This window comes from Mustelus asterias, chromosome 13 (genome assembly GCF_964213995.1).
Source record: "Mustelus asterias chromosome 13, sMusAst1.hap1.1, whole genome shotgun sequence".
In the NCBI taxonomy this organism is placed as follows: Eukaryota; Metazoa; Chordata; class Chondrichthyes; order Carcharhiniformes; family Triakidae; genus Mustelus; species Mustelus asterias.
The window spans coordinates 64,668,343-64,696,279 of record NC_135813.1 but is presented as its reverse complement, the minus strand read 5'-3'; the positions used below and the strand labels follow the sequence as shown (position 1 = coordinate 64,696,279).

Here is a 27,937-nt window from a genome sequence, read left to right as displayed (position 1 = left end):
AACCTCTGGGCACTCTGGGGTCACAGAGCTGAGGCGAACTCTGGCTGGTTGTGGTGAACCATTGTTGGTTCCCACTGGATAGTGCTGAGCCAGGGGCTGGCCAGTACTACAAGGATGTACATATGTTACTGTTGGGTTGTGCTATTGTTGCTGTTGGGGTTAGGGTGGGGTTGTTACACCTTTGTACTGTAGTGTTGTGGCACATCCCAGTCGGGCTCCGCCTCCTGGGAGAGGTATAAGAGTCCCTGCTCTGGCCGGGACCCCTTCAGTCTGGGATAGTGTATATAAGTTCCGGTAGCTTCATTACAGTAAATAAAAGCCTTTCATTTACTGAGCTTCAAGCCTCGTGTCTGAGTAGCGCATCAATTTTATTTACTGTCGTTAAACTCTCGTCGAAAAAAAAAGAGAGAGTATGGAGCAAATCCTGAAGCCGGAACGCCTTACGCTAGATCCACGTGCGGTGGGCGCTTCTAACACCTTCGACCACTGGCTGAAGTGTTTCGAAGACTACCTGGCAGCCTCCGCAGCGGTCACCACAGATGATGACAGACTCCGGGTCCTCCATGCGAGGGTAAGCAACACTGTCTACCTCGCGATCCGTGCGGCCACCGATTATACTAAGGCCCTCGAGCTTCTGAAGAAGCGCTATATCAAACCACCCAATGAGATACACGCTTGTTACCTCCTAGCCACTCGACGACGGCAGTCTGGCGAAACGATGGAAGAATATGCGAACGAGCTCCTACAGCTAGCCAGGGGCTGTGACTGCAAAGCTGTGTTGGCTGAGCAGAGCATGTACGACCTCGCCCGAGATGCGTTTGTGGCCGGGGTCGGAACGTCGTACATTCGACTTAAACTGTTGGAGAAGGGTAACCTTAATCTTACCCAGGCCATCGAGTTAGCAGAGATGCTCGAGTCGGCCTCCAAAAGCTTAGTATTATATCCGGAGGACCATGTGGAGACAACGTGGCAGGAGCAGTCGCAAATCCCTCCTCGTCCCTCGGGTTCGAAATGCTGTGTAATGGCGTGCTCCCATTCGGGCCAGACGACGGCAGCAGCCCCGGGCGGCCCGCGGTGCTATTTCTGTGGAGGAGCGAAACATACTCGGCAAAAGTGTCCCGCTAAAGCTGTGTTGTGCACCGCATGCGGTAAAAAAGGGCATTATTCAAAAGTGTGCCGATCTAAACCCAGGAACGGCAGTGCGGCCTGCGATTCTTCAGAGCTCGGGTCTTCGTCGTCGAAGTCGTCGCGGGGTTCGTCCACGTGCGAGACCAGGACGACGCCATTACGGTCGACGGAGTCGGAGGAGTATGACCACCAGGGGTCGCTGAGTTTGGCGCCCTCACCCACGTGCGACTCATGGGGGTAGCCATGTTGGTCGACACTGACCACGAACGACCAGCAAGGGTCCTCCTCATCGACTTCAGCTGCCTGCAGTGGCGCTCATGAACCAACGGTGGCATCGATCATCCTGGACCAGGCCAAGCCTCATAGACTTGACAAATCTATGATGAATATCCAGGTAAATGACCACGTGATTTATTGTCTGTTTGACAGCGGGAGCACTGAGAGCTTTATCCACCCAGACACTGTGAAGCGGTGTGGACTCCAGATTCAACCTGCCAAACAGACAATCTCTATGGCATCAAGGTCCTGGTCTGTTGCCGTGCTAGGGAGTTGCGAGGTAACCATGAAGGTGCAAGGCACAGTTTACAAGCGTTTCAAGCTCCTTGTGTTGCCGTATCTTTGCGTGCCAATACTCCTCGGACTAAACTTCATGGTCCACTTGAGGAGTGTAATCCTACAGTACGGTGGGCCACTCCCTTCACTGGCAGTGGGAAAACAGCAGCAGCCTCCAAATTGCCCAACGCGCCTGCAGCCTCTCGACGCTGAAGATCACCACACCTTCCTTGTTCCAGAATCTTGTGCCAGGCTGCAAGCCCATCGCGACTAAAAGTAGGCGTTACAGCGCTGAGGATCGGATCTTCATTAGATCTGAGGTTCAGCGGCTCCTCAAAGAAAGGATCATACAACCCAGTGCTAGTCCGTGGAGAGCGCAGGTCGTGGTGGTCAAGAGCGGGAACAAACCCCGGATGGTCATTGACCACAGTCAGACCATTAATCGATATATGCAGCTGGATGCGTACCCCCTCCCGCGCATATCTGATATGGTCAATCAGATTGCGCAGTACCGGGTGTTCTCCACCATAGACCTCAAGTCTGCCTACCACCAACTCCCCATTCGCCCAGAGGACCGACAATACACGGCTTTTGAGGCGGATGGTCGCTTGTATCACTTTCTCAGGGTTCCCTTTGGTGTCACCAATGGGGTCTCGGTCTTCCAGCGTGCTATGGACCGAATGGTGGACCAGAACGGGCTGCGGGCTACCTTCCCATACCTGCATAATATCACCATCTGCGGCCATGACCAGCAGGACCACGACACGAACCTCCTGAACTTCCTACGCACTGCATCTCACCTGAACTTGACCTACAACAGGGAGAAGTGTGTGTTTCGGACGCGCCGTTTAGCCATCCTAGGATACGTGGTGGAAAACGGGGTCATTGGCCCTGATCCAGACCGTATGCTCCCCCTTTCTGAACTTCCCTTACCTGCTAGTGCAAAAGCACTGAGAAGATGCTTAGGCTTCTTCTCCTATTATGCGCAGTGGGTTCCTAACTACGCGGACAAAGCCCGTCCGCTCATTAAGTCCACGACTTTTCCCTTAACGCCAGAGGCCCGATTGGCCTTCGATAAATTAAAAGCCGACATCGCGAAAGCTACGATGCACGCTGTAGACGAGTCCATCCCCTTTCAGGTGGAGAGCAATGCATCTGATTTCGCCCTGGCCGCCACACTTAACCAGGCGGGCAGGCCCGTCGCATTTTTTTCCCGCACCCTCCAAGGCCCCGAAATTCGGCATTCAGCGGTGGAAAAGGAGGCCCAGGCCATTGTGGAGGCCATCAGGCATTGGCGCCATTACTTGGCGGGAAAACGGTTCACCCTGATCACGGACCAGCGGTCCGTGGCGTTCATGTTTAACAACACGCAGAGGGGAAAGATCAAGAATGACAAGATCTTGCGGTGGAGAATTGAACTCTCCACCTATAACCACGACATCATGTATCATCCAGGGAAACTCAATGAGCCCTCGGATGCCCTCTCGCGTGGAACATGCGCTAGTATACAGGAGGACCGTTTGCACGCGCTCCATAATGACCTGTGCCATCCTGGGGTCACTCGGCTCTACCACTTTATAAAAGCCCGCAACCTGCCTTACTCGGTGGAGGACATCAGGTCAGTAACAAGGAGCTGTCGGGTTTGCGCGGAATGCAAACCGCACTTTTACCGACCTGACCGGGCACATTTAGTCAAGGCCACTCGTCCCTTCGAGAGACTGAGTGTCGATTTTAAGGGCCCCCTTCCCTCAACAGATCGGAATGTGTACTTCCTCAATATCATTGACGAGTACTCTCGGTTCCCTTTTGTTGTTCCCTGCTCTGATACATCCGCTGCCACGGTTATCAAGGCATTCGGTGATCTCTTTACCCTGTTCGGGTACCCCGGCTACATCCATAGCGACAGGGGCTCGTCGTTCATGAGCGATGACTTGAGGCAATTCCTGCTCTCCTACGGGATTGCCTCTAGTAGGACCACGAGCTACAACCCTAGGGGTAATGGACAGGTGGAACGTGAGAATGCTACAGTCTGGAAGGCTGTCTTACTGGCGTTGAAGTCAAAAGGTCTTCCAGTCTCCCGTTGACAAGAGGTGCTCCCTGATGCGCTCCATTCTATTCGCTCCCTCCTGTGTACGGCAACCAATGCTACTCCCCACGAGAGGATGTTCTCATTCCCTCGGAAGTCTTCCTCGGGGACCTCATTACCGTCTTGGTTGACGTACTCAGGACCCATCCTCCTGCGGCGACATGTAAGGGCCCGCAAGTCCGACCCGTTGGTCGAACAGGTCCATCTCCTCCATGCCAACCCTCAGTATGCCTATGTGGCATGCCCTGAGACCTGGCGCCAGCAGGGGACGTAGCAACCCCTGTCGCTCCCATACCCCCTGTAACAAACCCTTTATCTCTTGTTTCATCCCCGGACACGGCGCGGGCAGCATCGGGATCATTGCTTAACCATTTTACTCCCATGTACAGCTTGCCTGAGCCCAGAAGATGGTCGCCACCGCAGGGCGTGTCAGGATCCCCTGGACTACCGTCACCTCAGGGTCAACCAGCCTGTGAGTCTGTGGAAGAACAGCTGGACGCCGCCTTGGGGAGAACGCCACCGCAAGTGCCTACTCCGGTGTCACCGCCGGTATTGAGGAGGTCACAATGATGGTGCGGTCCCCCTGACCGTCTGAACTTATAGACTGCTGACACTTTATTCTGTTTTTTGTACCCCGCCGGCCTTTGTTCTCAAAGGAGGGGTGAATGTGGTGAACCATCGTTGGTTCCCACTGGATAGTGCTGAGCCAGGGGCTGGCCAGTACTACAAGGATGTACATATGTTACTGTTGGGTTGTGCTATTGTTGCTGTTGGGGTTAGGGTGGGGTTGTTACACCTTTGTACTGTAGTGTTGTGGCACATCCCAGTCGGGCTCCGCCTCCTGGGAGAGGTATAAGAGTCCCTGCTCTGGCCGGGACCCCTTCAGTCTGGGATAGTGTATATAAGTTCTGGTAGCTTCGTTAACAGTAAATAAAAGCCTTTCATTTACTGAGCTTCAAGCCTCGTGTCTGAATAGTGCATCACTGGTCAGCTCCACAGCCAAGCTTGAGCATCTTATTGACACGACTCGAGTCAACCAAAGAGTCCCATAGAACCTCTACCATGCAGAAGGGGGCCATTCGGCCAATCAAGTCTGCACTGACTCTTACCCAGGCCTACCCCGTAACCCTACATATTTAACCCACTAATCCCCCTAACCTATATATATCTTGGAACACTAAAGGAGAATTTAGCATGGTCAATCCATCTAACCAGCACATCTTTCGGACTGTGGGAGGAAACTGGAGCATCTGGAGGAAACCCACGCAGACATGGGGAGAACGTGCAGACTCCATACAGACAGTGACCCAAGCCAGGAATCGAACCCGGGTCCCTGGAGCTGAGTAGCAGCAGTGCTAACCACTGTGCCACCCAGATGGGACACAGGACAGGACTTACAACATTGGCTCAGTAAACAGCGTTATCAATCAACAGGGTCACTTAAAAAGAGTCACTGACAACCTAAAGCAAACTGAACTCAACACCTCCTCCTGTGAAAAAACGGGGCAATTTCCCCAGCAAAGCGGAGTGGAGCATTGTTACAGAATTAATCCCTGAGGGAACGCTGCACTGCTCCAAGTGCCGTCTTTCAGATATGATGTTAAACTGAGGTCCCGTCTGCCCTGTTGAATGGATGTCAAAGATCCTTCGAAGAAGAGCAGGGATTTCCTCTGCAGTGTCCTGGCCAATATTTATGATTCAATCAGCATCGCTAACACAGGTTACCTGCTCAGCGTCTGTCTCATTGCTGTGGGAGCTGGCTGTGAGCAAACTGACTGCTGGGTTTCCCACATTACATCACATACACTCTAAAAGTATTCAAACGGCTGTAAAGCAGGTGTCCCAAGGCAGTGAAAGGTGTGATTTAAATGCCAGTCTTGTTTGTTTATCGCAGTGAGAGTTCCAGATGTGTTGGAATAATTGTCCGTCAATCACCCGCAGTCCTGCTGGGTGCTGATTGGACACCCGATCCAACCGTTAACAATGGAGTCAGACAGCGCAGCAAGACCGGTTCCCACGGTAACCCAGAATCAGGAAACCAAAGCCAGGACTGATCGGGGCCTGATCCTGCCTGGGGCGGGGCAGGGGTCACAGAGAGCGCTGTTCTTGGCCTGGGGTAAGCGGCAGCAAGGGGAGCGGAGATGGGATTGTGTCAATGCAGGACCAATTTAATCAGAGCCACAGCAGTCATTATCTTGGCTGATCTTTTACTCAGTGAATTGGAGCAGCAGTTACAGGAGAGGGAAGACAGAGGGCTGACACCTAGGGCAGGACTATCTGGGGCGGGGCCGGTACCTGGGGTGGGGCCGGAACTTGGGGAGGGGCCGGTACCCGGGGAGGGAATGGTATCTGGGGAGGGGATGGTACCCGGGGAGGGGCTGTCTCCTGGGGCGGGGCTGGTACTCGGGGCGGGGATGGTACCCGAGGCAGGGTTGGTACCTGGGGCAGGGATGGTACCTGGGGCGGGTCCGGTACCCGGGGAGGGGCCGATACCCAGGGTGGAGGCAGTATCCAGGGACGGGATGGTACCCGGGATGGGGGCAGGGCCATCTCCTGCAGCGGGGCTGACTTCTTGCTTCATTGGCCCCTGATCTTCTGACACTAACCTTGAGGACCGCTTTGTGACAGAGAAAGCAAGGCGGCCCTCTTTCCAGGGCAGTGCAGGGGAAGGCCACCCTCACAAACCTGACGGGCATGGATTGAGGTGGCTGAGAACATCAGCAGGTTTCAGTGTGACCCGGAGGAACTGGATCTTATTCATTGTGGCACAAAGCCAGACCCTCATGACAGGCCTCTGGATGTGCAACTACCAGCACAGGGGTCTGTGAGAGTTACTCTGCTCCTAAACAGGAGAGGAATGTGTGCACAGGGTACTTACTGGCCCTTCAGCAAGATTCAAGAGCCATAGAGATGCTGAGGACTCACCAACACTGGTACCTGAAGCTTCCAATGTCAATGAATCATTGATATTCGCCAAAGAGGTCAGCAGTCCCTTATCTCTCTCTCTCTCTCTTTATCCTTTTAGAAGAGGGCACAGAATGCACAAGGACAGAGACTTGTTGGGGGGGGGTCTCCCATCCGCACATTGTTACTGCCACAGAGCAGGGAGATGTGGAGATTGCCAGGGTAGCAGCTCCGGGGTGAGTCAGGAAAGATGAGATGGGCTGGAGAGTGAACAGACATTGCAATCTGATGAAAAAGTGCACGCCACCCCACTGACAGCACGCCAACGACTCAGGGAAACCTCAGCAATGCCGGGGCCTCTGCTCTCCAAGGCCATTCCTCATCATCTCCTCATGCCTCCTGCTGACTTTGACGTGAAAGGGAGAAAGACAGAACGGAAAAGTGCTGGAAACAGAGACCATAGAGTAAGCACCGTGACACCTTACACTCTCGGCCCTCCATCAGTACAGGTACATTCCCCTTGGTGCAGCTCGCCCGTGATTAGATCGGATGGCGTTGGGATATTGGGTGACAGCTATGAGCAAGAGAAGGTGTCAGAGGCAGAGGTAGCTGTGGGAGGACAAATACAGCCTTGCTCAACAAGGCCTTGGGAACCACAACAAAGAAAGCTCTACCTCAGACCGGCAGCAACAGATACGTTGCCATTTGTTGGAGTTCCCAAAGGCAGTGCAGGCTCACGGGCGGAGAGTAGAGGGATTCATTCAGCTCACTCGCATCACAATAGCTCGGTGCTCTGAGGACATGAGCTCCTCTATTGAGAGAGTGGACAATCTCATCAAGAACAATATGTGGCTGCTCTCGGATTGGATGAAGGAGCAGCTCCCTGGCAGGACGTATCCACGCTACTGTCACATACGCTGGTCAGTAATCCTGATGGTGCAGAGATATTTGGAGGGGATTTCAGGTGCTCCCCAGATGGTGCTCCCCTCCAGCTATCTGGAGTGCCAACTGAGGCTGTCTCCGAGGGCAATGAGAGTGCCACCTTCAACATCAGCCTCAGAATGAAACGTGCCTGAATCCCGGCCATCATTGGACATACTGATGGACCCTGTGCTGAGCCCAGTACCTCCTGTTCAGCCAGAGACCCTCTGTATTCTGCATCTTCCTCCGCTGATAAGCTGTGTCGTTCCGGGATTTACTGTCCGTAATGTCCGCACCTCTCAGGAGGGCCATGTTATGAAGAATGCAGCAGACCACCCCAGTGTACAGGACCCCTGCAAGAGTTCACTTCAGGGCACCACCAGGCTGATCCAGGCACGGGAAATGCAGCTCCAGAAGCCCAAAAGCCTGCTCGATAAGAGGTCCTTGGGAGCAGATAGCTTAGATTGGAATAGCACTGTGGCACCGTTTCAGGATCTCTCTCTCAGCGGTGAGCAGTCATCTCATCAAAGGATGCCACTAGAATCCATCCATTTGCTTTGTGAGGTGGAACGAAAGGCTGCCGCACCCTGGACTGCTGGAGGATGAAGGAGTCATGGCAACTGTCAGGAGAGCGAGCACACACTTGGAGAAAAGTCTTGTTGTGATCGTAGACCAGCGAACATTCAGGAAGTGGAAGCCCTCCCGGCTGATGATCACTGGGTGCCCCGAGAGCCATGTGGGTGCAACTGATGTTCCTCTGCACCTGTGGGAATCCAGAAAGATCTAATGCCCTCTGCCCTTGCCAGACTTCCTCTGTCTGAATCAAACGTACTGTCCAATTCTCACAAATAAGGCATCAGTGTCCTGGGAGTTGCAGTGGTGTGCTGCCATCGTGAGATGTAAGGGCCGCAGCTGATCCTTGTAAGGACTCAGAGGCACAGACCCTCAAGGCCACCGTGGCTTTGATGACTGGCAGGATATCGTGTGCAATGCTGTGAGGTCTTTGTCAACAAGGGCACAAACCTCTGATGGGATGACGCGGTGGCACAATAGTTATCACTGCTGCCTCAAAGCACCAGGGACCCGGGTTCGATTCCTGGCTAGGGTCACTGTCTGTGTTTGCATGTTCTCCCCGTGTCTGCATGGGTTTCCTCCAGGTGCTCCGGTTTCCTCCCACATTCTGAAAGACTTGCTGGTTAGGTGCATTGACCCAAACAGGTGCCAGAGTTTCGCATCACTGGGGAATTTCATAGTAACTTCACGGCAGTGTTAATGTAAGCCTTACTTGTGACTAATAAATAAACTTTAAAGAGAATCACCGTCTCCCGCAGCACTAGCTCTCCAGAACCTCCAGGCAGATCCTATGGGGAAAGAATGGCCTCCTCACCTCCATGCCCCTCGTCCGTCTCCACGGCGCTCCTGATGATCAGAGCTCTGCCTTTACAGTAAGGATGTTGGTGCTCATCACCAACAGACCCAATATTCAGAACTGACCTCCCTCTTACCAGTCTTGGCCTTCCTTGTGCTCAGGTGGGCTCCAAATAGTCTCTAGAAGCCCAGCCCCTTCCTCTTGGGTGGCTTGATGGCACAGTGGTTAGCACTGCTCCGGTTTCCTCCCATAATCCAAAGATGCGCAGGTTAGGTGGATTGGCCATGTCAAATTGTGACTTAGTGTCCAAAGATATATAGGTTAGAGGGATTAGCAGGGTTATAGAGTAAGCCTTGGTAAGAGTTGGTGCAGATTTGATGGGCCGAATGGCCTCCTTCTGAACTGTTGGGATTCTATGATTCTTCTGCCCCTCAGTTTTTTTTATTAGTGTCACAAGTAGGCTTACATTAACACTGCAATGAAGTTAATGTGACAATCCCCTAGTCGCCACACCCCGGCACCTGTTCATAGATCATCGAATCTCTACAGTGCAGGAGGCCATTTGGCCCATTGAGTCTACACTGACCACAATCCCACCCAGGTCCTATTCCCATAACCCCACACATTTACCCCGCAAATCCCCCTGACACTAAGGGTCAATTTAGCATGGCCAATCAACCTAACCTGTACATCTTTGGAGTGTGGGAGGAAACCGGAGCACCCGGAGGAAACTTACGCAGACACAGGGAGAATGTGCAAACTCCACGTAGACAGAGACCTTGAACCCGGGTCCCTGGCACCGTGAGGCAGCAGTGCTAACCGCCGTGCCACCTGGGGGTGGGAAGGGGGCAAGTGCAGACGACCACTCTCTCCACAGCCTGTATACCCCCTGTGCCCCGTGGCATGGACCCACCCTAATCTCAGTGTGCCAGTTTGCCCAGCCCCCTCCCCAATGTGTGCCCCCCGCCCCTTCCCCTCCCAACACAATCCCAGATTGACCCTCACTGACTCCCTTCACTGGGGGACTGGGAGTCTTCCCTCCCCCCCTGCCCCTGCCCCCGCCCCCCCGGTTGCCAGGGTGACTCAGCCTGTGGGCAGCTGGAGCTGCTCAGCCCCTCGCTCTCTACCTGCTGCCGCTCCTCCAGCACCGCGGGGCGGCTCGGCACCACGTTCAGCAAACGAATCGACATCCCGAGCGGATAATTAATTCACTTTTCCATCGCTTCACACACCCACAACTCTTTGCCCCCGGCCAACTCATTCCGCATTCCGCTACCACACCAGACCAGTCCTCCGGGCGGCAGAGGACGCTGAGAACGCAGGGACTGAGCTCCTCCGGGCGGCAGAGGGCGCTGAGAACGCAGGGACTGAGCTCCTCCGGGCGGCAGAGGGCGCTGAGAGCGCAGGGACTGAGCTCCTCCGGGCGGCAGAGGGCGCTGAGAACGCAGGGACTGAGCTCCTCCGGGCGGCAGAGGGCGCTGAGAGCGCAGGGACTGAGCTCCTCCGGGCGGCAGAGGGCGCTGAGAGCGCAGTGCTCCTCCGGGCGGCAGAGGGCGCTGAGAGCGCAGTGCTCCTCCGGGCGGCAGAGGGCGCTGAGAGCGCAGTGCTCCTCCGGGCGGCAGAGGGCGCTGAGAGCGCAGTGCTCCTCCCGGCAGCTGAGGGAAAATTAAATTTGGAAGCAAAGAGAATGTAAGTTAGTCAATTTAGTTTGTGTGAATATCGTGCCAACCCCACCAAATCAAAACAAAAACTTAAACAGCAAGGGCTTTGGTATAAAAATCATGAGCTGCCTTTTTGTCCAAACATAAACCACTGAGAATTATTTTATTAAAAACTCATTTGACCTGTAACTGGTAAGAAGCATTCTTCACAAAATTATTTAACAAAAAAAGCATTTAAAAGATCATACCAACATGTGTTCCGCACCATTTCCCACATGGAGATAAATAATATGAGGGAACAGGTTGAAGGGGCTGAATGGCCTACTTCCTGCTCTACCTTTGGCATTCCTGGACTCTTTGCAACCCCTGTGCACCGTGAGCTTTTCATTTGTGGAGTAACCTTTGATGTGACGCCTTATCAAATGCCTTTTGGAAATTCAAGTCCACACCTTGATGCGCGTTATCACACACGAGGCTTGAGATGCTCAAGGAAATAAAGGCTTTTATTTACTATTACAACGAAGCTACCATGTATCGTACACGATCCCAGACTGAGGGGTCCCAGACAGAGCAGTGACCTTTATACCTCTCCCAGGAGGCGGAGCCCGACTGGGATGTACCATAATAACTATAATACAGGTGTAACAGCCCAACCCTAACCCCAACAGCAACAAGTAGAACAACCCATCCCTAACCCCAACAGCAACATATATACATACTCGTAGTACTGGCCAGACCCTGGCTCAGTACTACCTAGTGGGAACCAACGATGGTTCACCACGTTCACCCCTCCTTTGAAGACAAAGACCGGCGGGGTACAAAAAAAACAGAATAATTTGTCATCAGTCTATAAGTTCAGACGGTCAGGGGGACCGCACCGTCGTTGTGACCTCCTCAACACCGGTGATGACCCGGAGTAGGCACTCGCGGTGGCGTTCTCCCCAAGGCGATGTCCAACGGTTCCTCCACAGACTCACGGGCCGGCTGACCCCGAGGTGATGATAATCCATTGAGTTCCGACACGCTCTGAAGTGGCGACCATCTCCTGGACTCAGGCAAGCTGTACACGGGAGTAAAAGGGTTAAGTAATGGTCCCGATGCTGCCCGCGCCGTGTCTGGAGGGGAAACAATAGTTGGGGGGTCTCTAACAGGAGGTATGGGAGCGACAGGGGTTTCTACGTCCCCTGCTGGCGCCAGGTCTCGAATCGAGACCGTGTCCTCTCGCCCGTCAGGGTATGCCACATAGGCATACTGAGGGTTGGTGTGGAGGAGATGGACCTGTTCGACCAACGGGTCGGACTTGCGGGCCCCTACATGTCGCCGCATGAGGACAGGTCCTGAGTACGTCAACCAAGACGGTAATGAGGTCCCAGAGGAAGACTTCCGAGGGAATGAAAACAGCCTCTCATGAGGAGGAGCGTTGGTTGCCGTACACAGGAGTGAGCGTATGGAATGGAGCGCATCAGGGAGCACCTCTTGCCAACGGGAGACTGGAAGGCTTTTTGACTTCAACGCCAGTAAGACAGCCTTCCAGACTGTAGCATTCTCACGTTCCACCTGTCCGTTACCCCTAGGGTTGTAGCTCGTGGTTCTACTAGAGGCAATCCCGTATGAGAGCAGGTATTGCCTCAAGTCATTGCTCATGAACGACGAGCCCCTGTCGCTGTGAATGTAGCTGGGGTACCCGAACAGAGTAAAAAGATCACGGAATGCCTTGATAACCGTGGCAGCGGATGTATCAGAGCAGGGAATAACAAAAGGGAATCTCGAGTGCTCATCAATGATGTTGAAGAAGTACACATTCCGATCTGTCGAGGGAAGGGGGCCCTTAAAGTCGACACTCAGTCTTTCGAAGGGACAAGTGGCCTTGACTAGTTGTGCCCGGTCAGGTCGGTAAAAGTGCGGTTTGCATTCCGCGCATACCCAACAACTTCTCATTATGGAGCTGACATCCTCCACCGAGTAGGGCAGATTGCGGGCTTTTACGAAGTGGTAGAGCCAAGTGACCCCAGGATGGCATAGGTCATTATGGAGAGCCTGCAAACGGTCCTCCTGTATACTGGCGCATGTTCCACGCGACAGGGCATCTGAGGGCTCGTTGAGTTTCCCTGGACGATACATGATGTCGTAATTATAGGTAGAGAGTTCGATTCTCCACCTCAAGATCTTGTCGTTCTTGATCTTGCCCCGCAGCGTGTTATTGAACATGAACGCCACGGACCGCTGGTCCGTGATCAGGGTGAACCGTTTTCCCGCCAAGTAATGGCGCCAATGCCTGACGGCCTCCACAATGGCCTGGGCCTCCTTTTCCACCGCTGAATGTCAAATTTCAGGGCCTTGGAGGGTGCGGGAAAAAAAGGCGAGGGGCCTGCCCGCCTGGTTAAGTGTGGCGGCCAGGGCGAAATCAGATGCATCGCTCTCCACCTGAAAGGGGATGGACTCATCAACAGCATGCATCGTGGCTTTCGCGATGTCGGCTTTTAGTTTATCAAAGGCCAATCGAGCCTCTGGTGTTAGGGGAAAAGAGGTGGACTTGATGAGCGGACGGGCTTTGTCCGCGTAATTGGGAGCCCACTGTGCATAGTAAGAGAAGAAGCCTAAGCATCTTCTCAGTGCTTTTGCGCTAGTGGGCAGGGGAAGTTCAAGGAGGGGACGCATACGGTCTGGATCAGGGCCAATGACCCCGTTTTCCACCACGTATCCGAGGATGGCTAAACAGCGCGTACGAAATACACACTTCTCCCTGTTGTAGGTCAGATTCAGCAGAGATGCAGTGCGTAGGAACTTAAGGAGATTTGTGTCGTGGTCCTGCTGGTCATGGCCACAGATGGTGACGTTATCCAGGTACGGGAAGGTAGCCCGCAGTCCATTATGGTCCACCATTCGGTCCATAGCATGCTGGAAGACCGAGACCCCATTGGTGACACCAAAAGGAACCCTGAGAAAGTGATACAAGCAACCATCCGCCTCAAAAGCCGTGTATTGTCGGTCCTCTGGGCGAATGGGGAGTTGGTGGTAGGCAGACTTGAGGTCGATGGTGGAGAACACCCGGTACTGCGCAATCTGGTTGACCATGTCAGATATGCGCGGGAGGGGATACGCATCCAGCTGCGTGTATCTATTAATGGTCTGACTATAGTCAATGACCATCCGGGGTTTGTTCCCACTCTTGACCACCACGACCTGCGCTCTGCATGGACTCACGCTAGGTTGTATGATCCCTTCCTTGAGGAGCCGCTGAACTTCAGATCGAATGAAGATCCCATCCTCAGTGTTGTAACCCTACTCTTAGTCGCGATGGGCTTGCAGCCTGGCACAAGATTCTGGAACAGGGAGGGTGTGGTAATCTTCAGCGTCGAGAGGCTACAGGCGGGGCGCGTTGGGCAATTTGGAAGCTGCTGTTCTCCCACTGAAAGCGGAGGGAGTGGCCCACCGTACTGTAGGGTTACACTCTTCAAGTGGACCATGAAATTTAGTCCGGAGGAGTATTGGCGCGCAAAGGTGCGGTAACACCAGGAGATTGAAGCGCTCGTAAACCGTGCCCTGCACCGTTAAATTTACCACGCAACTCCCTAGCACGGTGACAGACTGGGACCTTGATGCCATAGAAATCGTCTGTTTGACAGGTTGGATCTGGAGGCCACACCGCTTCACAGCGTCTGGGTGAATAAAACTCTCAGTGCTCCCGCTGTCAAACAGACAATAAATCAAGTGTTTGTTTACCTGAATGTCCATCATAGGCTTGTCGAGTCTGTGAGGCTTGGCCTGGTCCAGGATGATCGACGCCACCGTTGGTTCGTGAGCGCCACTGCAGGCAGCTGAGATAGATGAAGATGACCCCTGCTGGTCGTTCGCGGTCGGAGCCGACCAACATGGCTGCTCCCATAGGTCGCACGTGGGTGATGGCGCCAAAATCAGCGACCCCTGGTGGTCGCGCATCTCTTGCGACTCCGTCGACTGTAATGGCGGCGTCCTGGCCTCGCACGTGGACGAAACCCTCGACGATGCCGACGACGAAGAACCGGGCTCCGGGGAGTCGCAGGCCGCACTGCTGTTCCTGGAAGTAAGCTTGGATCGGCATACCTTCAAATAGTGCCCCTTCTTACCGCAGGCGGAGCACAACACAGCTTTAGCGGGACATCGCTGCCGAGTGTGCTTCACTCCCCCACAGAAGTAACACCGCGGGCCGCCCGGAGCTGCTGCCGTTGTCAGGCCCGAGTGTGGGCACACCATCACGCAGCTTTTCGAACCCGAGGGACGAGGAGGGATCAGCGACTGCTCCTGCCACGTTGTCTCCACGTGGTCTTCAGGATACAATACTAGGCTTTTGGAGGCCGTCTCCAACGTATCCGCTAGTTCTAATCGACTTAGTGAGATCAAGATTACCTTGCTCCAACAGTCTGAGTCGGATATAAGATGATCCGATTCCCGCCACAAACGCATCTCGAGCGAGGTCGTTCATGTTCTGCTCAGCCGACACTGCTTTGCAGTTACAGCCCCTGGCTGGCTGTAGGAGCTCGTTCGCGTATTCTTCCGTCGTTTCGCCGGGCTGCCGTCGTCGAGTGGCTAAGAGGTATCGAGCATGCATCTCATTTGGCAGTTTAATGTAACGCTTCTTAAGAAGCTCGAGGTTCCTTGTGTAGTCGGTGGCCGCGCGGATCGCGAGACATACGGTGTCGCTTACCCTCGCATGGAGGACCCGGAGTCTGTCGTCATCTGTGGTGACCGCTGCAGAGGCTGCAAGGTAGTCCTCAAAACATTTCAACCAGTGGTCGAAGGTGTTAGAGGCGCCCGCCGCACGTGGATCCAGTGTAAGACGTTCGGGTTTTAACATTTGCTCCATACTCTATGTATCGTTTTCCTTTTTTTTTCTAACGACGAGAGTTTAATTAATAGTAAATAAAATTGATGCGCGTTATCACACACGAGGCTTGAGATGCTCAAGGAAATAAAGGCTTTTATTTACTATTACAACGAAGCTACCATGTATAGTACACGATCCCAGACTGAGGGGTCCCAGACAGAGCAGTGACCTTTATACCTCTCCCAGGAGGCGGAGCCCGACTGGGATGTACCATAATAACTATAATACAGGTGTAACAGCCCAACCCTAACCCCAACAGCAACAAGTAGAACAACCCATCCCTAACCCCAACAGCAACATATATACATACTTGTAGTACTGGCCAGACCCTGGCTCAGTACTACCTAGTGGGAACCAACGATGGTTCACCACACACCTACAGGTTTCCCTTTACCCGCTTGCCCGCTAATCCCTCAGAGTACCCTAAAAAAAGGACTACCGACCCCATTTTCCACACAATAAAAGGCAAGCTCGACCATTTCTCTGACAGGGATATTCATCATTTTTTGTTTTTATCCAATTCTGATCCAAAACCTTACCTATTTTCACTTTATAACAGACAACCTAACTAAGCCTACTGTTGGCATAAACTCTTAATGCAGAGAAACAGTCATTAGAAAAATAAGCTAGACCAGTGACAGCTAACGTTATGGAATCAACACAGTGACAGATAAACATTGAGCGTTGATAATAATGTGGTTGATCTTTTTCAATTCTTTCACATTGCTGTTTCTTCCAGTTGACCCTTGAAATTGCGTTTGTGAAACTCCTGAGAAATTTCCAGAAGTGTCTTTCCTTTTGTTTCTGGCAGAAATAATCCAATGAATACAACGGCGAGGAAGCTAATGAAAAGGAACGGCACATAACAGAAACCGCCCACTCCCTCCTGAAAAACAGAAAAAGAGGGTGAGTGATAAGCCAAGCAGGTTTTAAATCTGGCAATGATTCTGCCGTTGCCTCCAGAACCATCTTTTGTTTCTTTGTCTCATTAACAGTCCATCTTGCCTTGCACCAATATCTCTTTGTCATCTATCATAGAATCCCTACAGTGCAGGAGGAGGCCATTTGGTCCATTGAGCCTATACCAACAACAATCCCACCCAGGCCCTATCCCTGTAACCCCACACATTTACCCCACTAATCCCTCTGACACGAAGGGGCAATTTAGCATGGCCAATCACCCTAATCACACATTTTTGGAGTGTGGGAGGAAACCCATGCAGACATGGGGAGAATACGCAAATTCCACACAGACAGTCACCCGAGACCGGAATTGAACCCGGGTCCCTGGCACTGTGAGTCAGCAGTTCCAACCACTGTGCCATCTCAGTTTTCCACCCTATCACAGCCTTTCCCTGCTGTTCTTACCTCCCCCAACTCCTTTCTTTGTCTGTGTAATCACTTCAAGCCTGCAGCAATTCTATAACCTTTTCCGGTTTACGTTGGATACATGGCAGAGAAATAGGCCATCAGGCCCAACCAGTCCTTGTGGTGTTTATGCCCCACTCGAGCCTCCTCCAACTTTTCTTATTTAAATCTACCATGATGTTCATCCATTTCTTTCCCTGTCATATTGCTTGTCCAGCTTACCCTTATATGCATCTATATTACTTGCTTCAACCACTCGCTGTGCTCCACATTCTCACCACCCTTTAGGTAAAGAGCTGAACAAATAACCTTGGAACCTGAGCCAGTGATATGGAGATATGAATTCAAATCACATCACGTTAGCCGAGGGCTTTAAATTTTCTTTTAAACCCTGAAATTAAAAGTTAGTACCATTCATAGTGACCATGAAACTATTAAATTGTTGTAAAACCCCATCTGGTTCACTCATGTCTTTTAGAGAGAAGGAAGGAAATCTGCCACCCTTTCCCGGCCTGGCCTACATTTGACTCCAGATCCTCAGCATGTGTTTGACAAGTAGCTGCCCCACACCCATATTCAAGAGCTCAACACCAGCTTCACAAGGGCAATTGGAAATAAATACTGGGACTGCCAACAAATCTCACACCTCACAAATGAATTCAGAAAAAAAATTAACTATCTCTCTCTCTACGAATGCTGCCTGACCTGAGTATTTCCATGCTGTGGAGATGCCGGCGTTGGACTGGGGTGGGCACAGTAAGAAGTCTCACAACACCAGATTAAAGTCCAACAGGTTTATTTGGAATCATGAGCTTTTGGAGCGCTGCTCCTTCATCAGGTGAGTGGTGAGGTGGGTTTCACAAACATGGCATATCTAGACAAAGACACAATTGCAAGATAATGTCTTGGAGATCCCCTCCACTTTGAGCCGGCAGTTTGCGGTGTCGATGGTAGCCATGATGTGGGGTTACATTATCTTGCAATTGAGTCTCTGCCTAGATATGCCGTGTTTGTGAAACCAACCTCTCCACTCACCTGATGAAGGAGCAGCGCTCTGAAAGCTCATGATTCCAAACAAACCTGTTGGACTTTAACCTGGTGTTGTGAGACTTCTTGCACTGACTATTTCCAGTATTTTCTGTTTATTTCTTTTCTTTAGGGTGTCAAGTTATTTTTATTTCTTCCAATTTTTGACTCATACCAGGAGAACAAATAGCACAGCTGCCTGCAAGCCTCTCCGATGTTGCTGTTGATTCTCAGCAGAGCTCACTAGGTCAATAACTAGGTCAATGATCACGAGGTGGTGTAAATAGCTCTTCCTCCGAGATCTTTTACCCTCCCTGCAGTGGACCTGTAGGCTGGAATTCTCCGACCTCGCCCGTGGCTGGGATTCTCCGGTCCCGCTGCAGTGAATAGAGTTTTGGCTGCGCGCCAAATTCTCCATTCTCGCTGGCAGCGGTGGTGAGGCATGCGAGTACGGAGAACTCTAGCCGTACTCTTTGAAGCTGCCATCTCCAGTTGGCCTTATCCCTGGAAATATCATCACATGACCTTCTGCCTCTATCTATCTTGCCCCCATACACTACTATTGGTTGCACAGAATGAGCAATCAATGGAAAGGGAACTGATTATCTGATTGGATGTTTCTTGATGAATATCTCTATAACCAGCAAAAATGCTCAAAGCGTACTTTTTAATAAGAAGGATTTTTAATGGCACTATGATTTTTCCTTCTCAGCATGGTCCTGGAGATTATTCTTATGTTTAAGTTTATTTATTCGTGTCACAAGTGGGCTTACATTAACATTGCAATGAAGCCGTTATGAAAATCCCCTAGTCGCCACACTCCGGCGCCTGATTCTCCAGTTGCTGGAGATTCCAGGACAGTTCTGGGGAATTGGCAAACTCTGCTCGGCACATTGGCAGGAACCAGACTCCCTCAGGCAGAGGTGGGAGATTATCAGGGCACCATTGCCACAATCTCAGCGGCGATCAATAACTTTCCTTGTGAATAGAAGAAGTATGAAATCCCAGTAATTCACTAAGGGAATGAAGCCACAAGATTCCACATGTCCAGCAGAAGAACATTTGCCACACAAGAGTCAGCAAACACGACATATTATCTACCCTGTACTCTAACTTCAAGGATTAACAGGAGTTAAACATGAATTAGCAGGAAAATTGCAGTTGAATATAAATTATGCAGCAAATGGCAGATACCATTGAGATTAACAAACTAGCAGCCCATTCAGAATAGTAAAATCACAAGAATTCACAAAGTCCTTCAAACAGTCTTCCATATGTGGAATTTCAGCTCCTCCTCTGAGGAGCTAGCCTGATTCCCAGACAACAACAAGGTACAACCAACACTATTTCCACAGACAGTACCTTCAGCACAAATGACGCATGTCTGCAGAACCTCCTCAACTCAGTCCGGGTGGTTCTAAATCCACGACTGTTATCTTCAAGGGGCAGCACGGTGGCACAGTGGTTAGCACTGCGGCCTCATAGCACCAGGGACCCGAGTTCGATTCTCGGATTGGGTCACTGTATGTGCGGAGTCTGCATGTTCTCCCCGTGTCGACGTAGTTTCCACCGGGTGCTCCGGTTTCCTCCCACAGTCCGAAAGACATGCTGGTGAGGTGCATTGGCCATGCTAAATTCTCCCTCAGTGTACCCGAACAGACGTCGGAATGAGGCAGCTGGTGGATTTTCACAGTAACTTCATTGCAGTATTAATGTAAACCTACTTGCAACACTAATAAATAAACTTTAAACAGCAGCATCTGCAGTAACTTATTCGTTTTTTTTTATTCTCAGCTTCTGGATCTAGCCTCTCCTCGAGTTTCCTTCCGTGGATTCAATAACTGCCACTGCCCTGGTCAGACAGATTTGAGTCTTTTTTTATTTCTTTCAACAGGGTTTAATTTTGATTTCTAAACCTCAGCTTACTCCCAATTTCCTGAGATCAGGAAGTTCAGTTTCATTTCAGTATGAACCTTTTCTGTTTTCCTCTCAATTTCAACTTCAGTTCAGCTTCTGATCTGAGGTAGGATCGGCCTCAAAAACATGCCAATTAATTTTTTACAATGTTGGCTCCCTCACACTTACCTACTTGGGAAAAGAAATGATGAAGGCTCCTTTACAATAGCTTTGAAATACAAGTTATCATCATAACCTTTTTTTTTTGCCAAGTAGCTTATTACATACTGCACAGGTAACCTTTTCATATTTAACAATTACACATAATGTACTCGCAAAGTTATAAGGGCTTAACCAAAGCAAAAGCAAGTATATCGAACAAAGTGGGATTCACAGGATTTAAACAACATAGAATTGTCATAACATTGTCTCCTGCACCATTTGGGAGAATGGGGTTGAGAAACTTATCAGCCATGATTGAATGACGGAGCAGACTCGACAGGCCAAAATGGTCTAATTTTGCCCCTCTATCTTATGGTCTTATTTGCTTGAACTCTGGACAGAGCATTAATAATTACATTGGGTTGTTTTTTTCCGTAACCTTTTCAGGGTCAACCAAACATAGTGAAGATACACTGAAGTTTTCTTCAGAACCATCTTGACCAGCTTATATTTCTGATTGACAACTAACTTCAGAATGACCCTCCGACAGAACAGCTTTTGTCGTTTCGTTGTTTTGATCAACACCAGGTGAAGAAACCTGCACCCAGGGAGTTTTGCTCCCTTTACGCAGGTCGTTTCTTAGGTAGGTCCCTTCGCTTTTAGCAGTCGAAATGTCGTTACTGTTACAGATAACTTCACTGTTCACAAAACTGCCCTCATCTGAAGGAACACCTACCACCATTCTAGATGGCCTTTCAAAAGAATAAGTGCACGTTTCTTGACAATTGCTCAGTCAAGGTGTTTTCAAACATAAAGTTGATCAGCGCAATCACTAATTTTCACAATGAACCTTACTTCTAAACTTTCCACTGGGTCAGACCCATTGGTTTCTCTTCAGTAGCTGAATATATTTTGTGATCATTGCTTTGCAGGCCATACCCTGTGGTAGTTTCTGTTGACAGTATGTTTTCAGCAACATAAATAACATTAAAAGAAGCTGCAGCTCTTTTCTGTTTAACTGGGGGTAGTGAGAGTTCCGTAATAAACTTCACCAGATGAATTTTCCATAGTTTTTTTGGACAGGACAACAATTCTCCAGAGAATCATGTATCTTCACTGGTGATTTTTACTCATGCTCTTGAAATGATTGAATAGATTTTGGTTCTTCTCAGCAGTCAGATCGTCCCAATCTCCAGGTGATAGAGATGTAGCTTTAATCATCATGTGAGCGATATCAGGGTATAAGGCAATGGACATGACTTCTTCCATGAGGCTCATACTCCTCACGATACTGTGACAAGGGAATCAGAGTTGCACAAGTCAAACGTCATGTTGTTTGGTGTGACAATCGTAACTCCTACCAGTACACTTTCACCATCTGTTATGTATCTGCAGTTCATTTCAAAAAGCTTCTCAGTAAGTGGTTCAAAGTGCTTCATCATCTTCTGAGCCTGAGGAAGTTACTCTCGCAATAGATTGCGAACATACCGCAGAGGAGAGGAAATTTCCTGCAGTTTTCTCGCAAGATCAGCATCTGGGAGCTTTCCATACTCAGCATCAGATGATGGTGGAGTAAGAGGACCACCACAGTCTGGGGCATTTGCTGCCCCAGGGGAAGAATGTGTATAAAATCTGACCAGGAACAACAACACTACTGAAACACCCAATAATCTACACAAGTTCAGTTAGAGGAACGTCGAATTTCAGAAAAGTGGCATTGGTTTGTTAACTGAAAAGGAAGAATTTGCAGGGTTATGGGGTGAAGACAGGAAATAGAATGAAGTGAGTTGCTCGATCGGAGAGCCAGTGCAGACACGATGGGCCAAATGGCCTCTTTTTGTGCCGTAAAAGTTCTGTGAATCTGTGAAGTGTAACTTGAGACTCAGCCATGTATTCAGCTGCTCTTGGTGGTTTCCTGGCAAACACATTCATTTCCTTCTCATTGTTTATTCGACTGTCACTCAACAAGTAAAAACTCTTTAAGCCCCGTGCGGTTTCTTTCCTTTGAACGATTTGTCTTTTATTGTTTCCTGCAGCATTGTCCCCTGCTTTATCCATAATGGTTAAAAGAAAATGATGCCCTGGTTTTGGTCTCGCTCTCTCTCGCTCTATTGCTCCTGTTTTATTAGCTGTTTCCTTTACCGTTATTGGTTTTTCCAAAGACTCTTTAGGCATCCCTATTACTGACACTGACTTACCTTTCAGCTTTGATGTGCTTTGAGGACAAGCTCATAAACATTAAGTACTGGAGTTGTATTTGTCTTATTATTTGAGGATTGTCCTTCCGAATGACCAGAATAAAAATCCATTGCTTCCCCCAACAAAATGTTCTGCAAAATTAGTGTCCATGTGTCCTTTGGCCATCTTGGCTTTGCAGCTACTTTTTCAAATGAGGTGACATGTCTCTCAACTCCAGCCTCAGTGAATTTAGCAACTAGGTGAAGATTCTTCGTTAAAATCGAACTTAGAGTGGAACTTGACTCATTATCTAAACCATAAGTTTCTCTCTCTCTCTCACTCTGTAATCTAAGCTTTTACTTAGCCAGTTCATGCTATCTGATTTCTTCCTCTCTTTGAGACCCTCTTTCCATATCTCTTTCCTCCCTTGCTAAGTTCTTTCTCTTGAGTTCAAGTTCAGGCCTTTGTCTTTCTCTTCCTTTTTCAAGTCCTTTTATTTCACTTTCTTTCTCAAGTTTGAGTTTTTGCTTTTCTCTATCTCTTTCTATTTCAAGCTGTTTCATCCAAACCGAATTCTAGGTAACTCAAGTCATGTTCCACCTGGGTCAGGCTTTACTTCTTCCGATCCCAAATGCTGTGCTATTACGTCTGCTTTTTCTGCTTTTAACTCGAACTTAAACTTTTCTGTAATTGCTATTAATCGATTCTTGGTTAATTGTTGTAAACCACTTGGGGATAAATCTTCCCTCTCCAGAAAAGTAGTGACTACTGACAAATCTTTTCAATGCATACAGTAAAATTCACCATGAAATCTTGTTAGCTTGACATCCTTGGATGTCCTAACACCCTTATCTATCTGTGATTTGAAATCTCCAAAAAGCTCCCAATTTTGATGTGATCTCAGGAGACACCATTATTTTGTTTTAAATAGTGGAAATATGAAATCTTAGTTAATTAGTAAGGGAATGAAGCCACAAAATTCCATAAGAACTTTCACTATACAAGAGCCAACAAAACAAACATTAAATACTATCCCTCCCATACTTGTAACATCCAGAATTAACATGAGTCAAACATTCATTAACAGGCCAATTGTGGATGAATATAAGCCATAAATTGCACAATAAATGGCAGATTAATGAATTAACACCCACTCAGATTGTAGTACTCACACTCAGTCAAAAAGTCCTTCAAGGCTCTGTCCTCCTTGTGAGGAATTTCGGCTCCTCTTCCTAGCAGCTAGTCTGATCCCCAGCTAACAGCAGGACATAACCAACCCAAGTTCCACAGGCATTGTCTTCATCACAAATGGTGCACGTCTGCAGAACCTCCTCAACTCAGTCTGGATGGTGTACATCCACCAATGTTAGCTTCAAGTGACAGAAATAGCTGCAATGACAGGGACAGCAAGGTAGCACAGTGGTTATCACTGCTGACTCACAGCGCCAAGGACCCGGGTTCAATTCTGGCTTTGGGTCACTGTCAGTGTGGAGTCTGCACGTTCTTTCTGTGTCTGCATGGGTTTCCTCTGGGTACTCTGGTTTCTTGCCATAGTCCAAAGTTTTGCAGGTTAGGTGGATTAGCCATGCTAAATTATCCCTTAGTGTCAGGGGGACTAGCAGGGTAAATATGTGGGATTATGGGGATAGGTCTGGGTGATAAAAAGACTCGGTGGATCAGCCATGCTAAATTATCCCTTAGTGTCAGGGGGACTAGCAGGGTAAATATGTGGGGTTATGGGGATAGGTCTGGGTGGGATTGTTGTTGGTGCAGGCTCAATAGGCTGAAAGGGCTCCTTCTGCACTGTAGGATTTCTATTCCAACCTATTCCCTTTTCTTCTTCTTGAGGATTCTTCAGCTTGTCTGTTCTACTCCAGTGAATTCAATATCTGCTCCTGCACCGCTTGGACTGATCTTTGTCCTTTTATATCTTTCAGCAAGGTTTCAGTTTTGATTTCCCAACCTCAGCTTGCTCCAGATTTCCTTAGAGACTGGGATGTTCTGTTTCATTTATGTGTCTACCTTTTCTGATTTTCTTTCAGTTTCATTTTCAGTCCAGATGTAGGGTCGGCCTCAAAATCATATTAAGTAAATTTTTAAGAAGTTCCCTCACAGCCAGCACTTCCTTATCGTTGACTGAAGAAAGGAGAGTGGTAGATATGAGTCTCAGGGAACTGAAGATGGAGTGAGGGATGCAGAAAAATACATTTTAAAAAGAAGAATCAGGAAAGGATATACTGCACAACCAAGGGTGTGTTATGTGTTATATTAGCAAGTATTTTATAACACTAATCTAATGTTTGCCACAATTGTTACGGACAGTAGGAAGGCTAATTTAAATAGCACTTAATTTCTCCTCTCACCACCCGTCCGTAGACAGAAAGAGGCTTTGATGTGTTTCCCTCTATATAAGCGGCAACGTATTTCCTTCGGTTTTGGTGCAATCTAGTTTTCTATTCATAAGCCCACAGCAAACATGAGAAAGGACAAACTCAAAGGGTTAGTTTATTTGCACACACGCAAAAGAGAGCTTGCAATTTCCCCTCGTATTCAGGTAGTAAAGAAAGGAATAGAGAAACAAAAGATTTATAATACAGAGACCGCAGAGAAATGAAATACTGTTTAATATGGGTTCCAGAATCCAAAATCAAAGCCCAGTGAGGTATTCGTTCAAGGAGGTCAGTTGGCTAAAATTGATGCTAGAAAATTCACTTCTCTGGTGGTGTTGACTTCACAATGAGATAGGCATACAGAGATGTATCAGTCTCGTAGGTGATGGTATGGACTTCCAGCAGAAACAAGGTGGATGGGGCCAGGTGTCCATCCTGGGCCAGAGCTCCTTCAATATGGCCTGCTAGTCAGATGTTAAACAACAGAGTGAACTATGCAGTTCAGCAAGGCAATATTTCTTGTCCCACAAGTCAGAGGCACATGGTACATGACCATTCCCCACAATGTTTTCAACAAAGGAAGTTTGCCCAGTTTCTGGGAATTGGCTTTGTGTTCCAGGCTGATAACATCTCAGCCATTATGGGCTATAGTGAATGCTTGATCGGCTATTGTCTCAGTAGATGTTCTGCCTTCAGTGGCCAACCTGGCTTATCAAATACAAATGCATTTCATGTAGCTCCTTTGTAGCTGGGCTGTGCAGTCCACAGGTGGTCATCAACTCGCTGACAACAAGTTGTGAGTGTCCCTGAAACTGCAAGGTTGCTTCTTTTGTTCATTTTACAGGTCTTGGTTCAGTTATAAAAATTTTAGAAATAGTGATGAGCATACCTATATATATTTTATAAAAATATACAGTGTGAAGTCTTATCCCCTCACACAATATTAGGTTGCGTTTAGTCTTTGTTCAAAATACTTACAACAATGAATGGAAAAGCCAACCCAACAATAGTAAGATTTATCCATTGCAGGGAGCCATTGATCATGTAAGCTGCAGGCCGTGCAGTTTGGTCAAAGATCTCCATCGGAATGATCCCGGTTACTCCGGCTAAGGGCAAAGAAGTCATCAATAAATGCGGGATAGAGAAGAAGAGAGACATTGTTTATGAGCAGTCAACAAGTGAATACAGTCTTCATATACTACAGTCATTGTAACTGAGGTACACAACATAGAGCACCGAGGTAGGGGGTGACACTGAACCAAATGGAAACGTTACAGTTCTGAAATTCCACAGATTGCAATCCTGATAGTTGCATCAGGGCCGTGCCCTCCAATGCTGACCTCTGCCAGAGTCTACAGGGTCGGAGGGCGGTCTCCTACTTAGCATTAGAGCAGGTGGATGCAAACACTATTTCATATGAACTACAGCCGGAGACAGTAGCTCAAAGGAAGGAGCAGAGAAAGCTGGGAAAGTGTAAAAGGGAGGGAATCGCTTCATGAGAAATTTGGATGAGAGCTCAGAGCTACCAACCCATTCCTGGAATGAGAGCACAGATGTTCCCATTCAACCCCTGTTGACCTGAGCTGAGTCAGCTTGAGAGTCCAGTGGCATGTAACAGTGAAGAAAATCCAGCTACTCCTGTTTTAAAATAACAATAACCAATTAAACTAAATCGAATGAACTGAGACACAAATTAAAAGTGAGTTACTGCACAAAACAAATCACAAAGGAAACTTGAAACGTTTAAACCAAAATGTGATTAAGGAAATTCAAGCTACTCTTGTCAACAGACTAATTTAAAATTAGCAAGGATGATACCAGATCTGGGTGGCTATAATGATCAGGTAAGACTGATCAAGCTGGATTCTTTCCTCTCGAAGGTAGTAAACAGTCTTTAAAAGTATGAAGAACTCTGACAGAAGATGTTTCTCCTTGTGGGGAGTGCAAAATTAGAGGCCATTAATAGAATCAGAGAATCCCTACAGTGCAGAAGGAAGACATTCGGCCCATCGAGTCTGCACTGACCACAATCCCACGCAGGCCTTATTCCCGTTACCCCACATATTTAACCAGCTAATCCCCTGACACTAAGGTCAATTTACCATGGCCAGTCAACTTAACCTGCACATCTTTGGACTGTGGGAGGAAACTGGAGCACCCGGAGGAAACCCACACAGACACGGGGAGAATGTGCAAACTCCACACAGACAGTGGCCCAAGGCCGGAATTGAACCCAGGTCTCTGGCACTGTGAGGCAGCAGTACTAACCACTGTGCCGCCCAGGACAGGATATTAATAATTATAATAATGAATTCAGGTGAAACTGAGAGACTGGTTGGAATGAAGAAGTTGGTATTATTTGGAGTACTTGAGAGAAATAGCAAAGATATATTTAAGGAGAAGCTAGATAAATACATGTGGGAGAAAGGAATAGACAATTTTGCCGATGGGCTGAATGGAGTAGGTGGCAACTTGTGTGGAGCATGAATACCTTCACAGATCAGTTGTGCCAAATAGCCCAATACTGTGCTTCACAGTAACTTCATTGCAGTGTTAATGTAAGCCTACTTGTGACTAATAAATAAACTTTAACTTTATCTGTGTAATTTTGAAATAAAAACAAAGTTCTGGAAATACTCAGCAGGTCTGACAGCATCTATGGAGAGAGTAACAGAGTTAATGTTTGGAGTCAATATGACTCTTTCTCAGAACGATGTAATATTGAGTTCTGGACAATCGTAGATGCAAACCCCCAGACACTCTCAACCTGTCGGTGAGCATTAGAGCACACTAACTCCTCACAGAGTCAGGGCAGCTCACATGAGGTGGTTCTCAGTGAGGAATTGTTTCTTTCTGTATTATAAGAATGCTTTAGAGCAGACAACCTACCTGGCCCAATTCCGAAGCTTAAGATGGATGCAAAGATGCAGACCATGCTCAGATATGGCATCCAACTGATTTTATCCTAGATCAACAGATAAAGAATGTTATTAAAACATACAGGGCTGAGCCCTTCCTCTCGCCACTTACTGGCAGTGTCAGCAAAGCTCAGTGAGTAACATTCACCCGAGTCAGATATTTTTGTGTTTCGAGCACCACTTCAGGACAAGATTGCAAGGCTGGGGTTGGCATCGCTTGCTGAGGGAGGCTATCCTATCACCCGCATTAAAATAATCTAAATGTTCATTAGGGTAGATTTTTAACATGCCAGCTAGATGTAAAACTGACATTGTGGATTAGAGAAACTGTCACCCTCCCCCCCAGTTTGGTCTTCATGTAGATTGGATGTGATTGCTATGTGGAACACCACCATTCAGTCCACAGTTGTGTCCCCAAGTTTCTAGTCACCTGACAATTTAATTCTCCGCTCCACTCCCAGTATGACCTCTTTGTCCTCGCCCTCCTACACTGTTCTAGTTGGGCTAAATGGCC

The 27,937-nt window shown here is 48.8% G+C and overlaps 2 protein-coding genes and 1 pseudogene across 4 annotated transcripts in view; all 3 read right to left on the bottom strand.

Moving 5' to 3' along the window:
- The window catches only part of LOC144502714 (uncharacterized), a 215,293-nt gene extending 205,031 nt beyond the window's left edge, over positions 1–10,262 (bottom strand). Inside the window, exon 1 of one of the 3 annotated variants that reach the window (XM_078226954.1) lies at positions 10,193–10,262. Coding sequence is in view for 1 of the 3 variants with exons in the window: in XM_078226952.1 (XP_078083078.1) it covers positions 10,088–10,150 (63 nt within the window). In the remaining 2 variants the exon portion in view is untranslated. Of the gene's footprint in view, positions 1–10,087 lie in introns of all 3 variants that reach the window. The other 2 variants (XM_078226952.1, XM_078226953.1) reach the window with 2 other exon arrangements.
- A 5,941-nt stretch (positions 10,263–16,203) lies between these two features.
- Positions 16,204–27,937, bottom strand: part of LOC144502268 (solute carrier family 2, facilitated glucose transporter member 11-like) — a 38,607-nt gene continuing 26,873 nt past the window's right edge. Inside the window, exons 9-11 of the mRNA XM_078226091.1 lie at positions 27,395–27,470; positions 25,484–25,611; positions 16,204–16,371 (exon numbers count right to left, since the gene is read on the bottom strand). Coding sequence (XP_078082217.1) covers positions 16,204–16,371; positions 25,484–25,611; positions 27,395–27,470 — 372 coding nt within the window. The remainder of the gene's footprint in view (positions 16,372–25,483; positions 25,612–27,394; positions 27,471–27,937) is intronic.
- LOC144503033 (nuclear receptor coactivator 7-like) lies at positions 20,443–21,662 on the bottom strand (annotated as a pseudogene).